General features: G+C 33.0%; 1 protein-coding gene across 2 annotated transcripts; it reads right to left on the bottom strand.

Moving 5' to 3' along the window:
- Positions 1-66: 66 nt before the first annotated feature.
- LOC140968225 (uncharacterized) lies at positions 67-1,452 on the bottom strand. 2 transcript variants are annotated; one of them, XM_073429125.1, is made up of 5 exons: positions 1,288-1,451; positions 1,136-1,207; positions 972-1,046; positions 560-634; positions 67-383 (listed from the first exon to the last, which is right to left on the bottom strand). In XM_073429125.1, exons 1-5 carry the CDS (start codon positions 1,315-1,317, stop codon positions 360-362), a joined length of 276 nt encoding a protein of 91 aa, XP_073285226.1. In that variant the 5' UTR covers positions 1,318-1,451; the 3' UTR covers positions 67-359. The 2 variants fall into 2 exon arrangements, with proteins under 2 accessions (XP_073285226.1, XP_073285225.1); XM_073429124.1 differs by lacking the exon at positions 67-383 and having other exon boundaries at positions 390-634; positions 1,288-1,452.
- Positions 1,453-2,259: the final 807 nt, after the last annotated feature.

Below are 2,259 nucleotides of genomic sequence, written 5' to 3'. Positions count from 1 at the left end.
GAAGCTTTGGTTTGACAGTTTCTACCTAATGAACAATTACATTTACGGTAAGTTCCTGCCTCCTGGCAGACATAATATGAAACTACGTGAAGCCAAGGAGCAGACAAAGAATGCTATTCAATTTGGCTTCCCGGCTGGCCAATACACCACAGCAGCAGATCATATTCTAGAAAGAACGTCCAAATCAACAACACAGGAATGGGGTTACCCATAAAGAAGTCAGTTTATAGTTGCTGTATGACCTGTATCCTATGGTAGGCTACACTCGCAAATCGAGAAAGAAATAAACCTTTAACTAGATAATCAAACAATAACGCAATGGCGCTTGGGAGGAGGAATCTTGGAGTTGAGGACAACAATCATCGGCATGTATTCCTATCGCACTGCTCATCAATTATGTAAATGAGAGAATCTATGGTAAGAAACCTAAAGAGATCTTCAGGAGGCGAACTCTAGGAAAGTCAGATTTATCCATGACATGTGAATGCCAGAAACTGATTTCTAAAGCAACAAGCATCCAATCAGACTCAAAATAAAGTAAAAAATAGAAAGAACATACAGTATCAGCTGCTATGAGAAGTGTAGTATTCTCTGAGGTTCCAGCATCCCGAAGTTTTCTCATAATGGCATCTGCCTGAAGCACAAAATAAAGCACCAAGAAGGATCATTTACGCATATTTTTTATGAGCTGAGCGAACATTTGGAAATATTAAGTATGAATATTAATGCAGGGCACTTCAACTTAAAAACTGAAAATACAGGAGGTTACAGCGCCCTTTGTAGCTATTAGGTGGCATAGTACAGCTTCAAAATATTCGTACTTGTTACACATAACATCTAATCAAATTCTGCAAAATTGGAGTTAACCATAATTTCAAGGACCCATTTTCCATGCGAGTAAAACAGAGTAAACCAATAATTTTAAACGCGGCTCATTATCACTTCTTCTACTCGTAAGAGATTCGGAGTACCTTTGCCTCGGCGAGAACCATCACCAAATCCTCCGGCTTCTCTTCCCGTATTGCCTTCTCATCTATATCAGCAGACTATAATAAAAAAAATCCCAAATTCAACCACCTTCCCAACATAAATTTTTAGCTACGTATTACAGAATGAATATCTAAAAATATGTTACCATAGTAGTGAAATCATAACCCATTTCCGCTATAATTTGTTTTCGGGCAACAGAAGATGATCCCAAAATTATCTGTAACAAAAGAATTTAGTATCTGGGAACTGATAAGAGTAGCTATGCTCAATTAATTTTTTTTTCCTGCCTGCATGCACCTTCAATTGTTGTTCCGTGTTTGAATCCATGTTTGCGATATTGAATTCTCGTTGTTCAGAATTTTATTGCAACCAGCTTCGGTAGTTTTTTAAAGGAGTATCATCAATTAGGGTTCCACTCGTTCTATCGCAGGCTTGTCAGTTCTTCAACAGATTACCTCTTTTTATTTTTCATTTTAAAAAAAGTGTAATACTAAAAAAAAAAAAACATTAACATTGTCTAAACGAATCGAGTCGTATTTAAAATTATAAATTCGACTCAAAATCTAACATAAAATTTTAAAATAATTATTTTGAAAGACGTCAAAATATTTTATTCTATAATAATACTTTCTATCTATTGCAGCACTGAAAACCTCCCCCATCCCATCATCTCACCCCAAAATATGAAAAACTTCTTTTAATTTGAAAACAAATTTATATTATTTTTTTAATATGATTTGATCAAATTAAAAAAATAATAATAATGACACTGTCATTTGATTTATATATATTGTTATCGTTATTTTACACATCACAGCGTCTTAGACAGTATTAATTATATCATGGATAGTTCAGCAGTCTTTTCTAGGAGTGGTATACCGTACCGTATCGTATAGTATCAAAAATTCTATATAGTATACCGTATCGAAAATTACTGTATAAGAAAATTCATACTGATACTGTACCGAAAATTTCGGTACATATAATTAGCATATCGATTATATCGAAATTATACGGTATACCAAGATTTCAGTACGATATCGGTATATAACGTTTTATACCAAAAAACCTTACATTTTAAAATTTTTATAAATTTATTGTTTTAAAATATTATATATTTTAAAATTTTTGTATATTTTTTCGGTATTTCGGTATATACCGAAATTTTCAAATTGCATACCGTTATCGTACCGTACCAAAATCTTCGGTATACCAAAAATTCGATATTTTTCGATACAATAATCTCGATATAACGAAAATTCGGTATTT

The sequence above is a fragment of the Primulina huaijiensis genome, unplaced genomic scaffold, assembly GCF_012295235.1.
Source record: "Primulina huaijiensis isolate GDHJ02 unplaced genomic scaffold, ASM1229523v2 scaffold33599, whole genome shotgun sequence".
NCBI classification, from domain to species: domain Eukaryota; kingdom Viridiplantae; phylum Streptophyta; class Magnoliopsida; order Lamiales; family Gesneriaceae; genus Primulina; species Primulina huaijiensis.
This window is presented reverse-complemented; position numbering and strand designations above follow the sequence as displayed.

Excerpts from the sequence above, each read along its gene's own strand:
- LOC140968225 (XM_073429124.1), bottom strand. The coding sequence starts at position 1,317 with ATGGATTCAAACACGGAACAACAATTGAAG. Across the intron at positions 1,208-1,287 it reads ACACGGAACAACAATTGAAG|ATAATTTTGGGATCATCTTC; the intron begins GTGCATGCAGGC and ends CTTTTGTTACAG. Across the intron at positions 635-971 it reads TGGTTCTCGCCGAGGCAAAG|GCAGATGCCATTATGAGAAA; the intron begins GTACTCCGAATC and ends TTTGTGCTTCAG.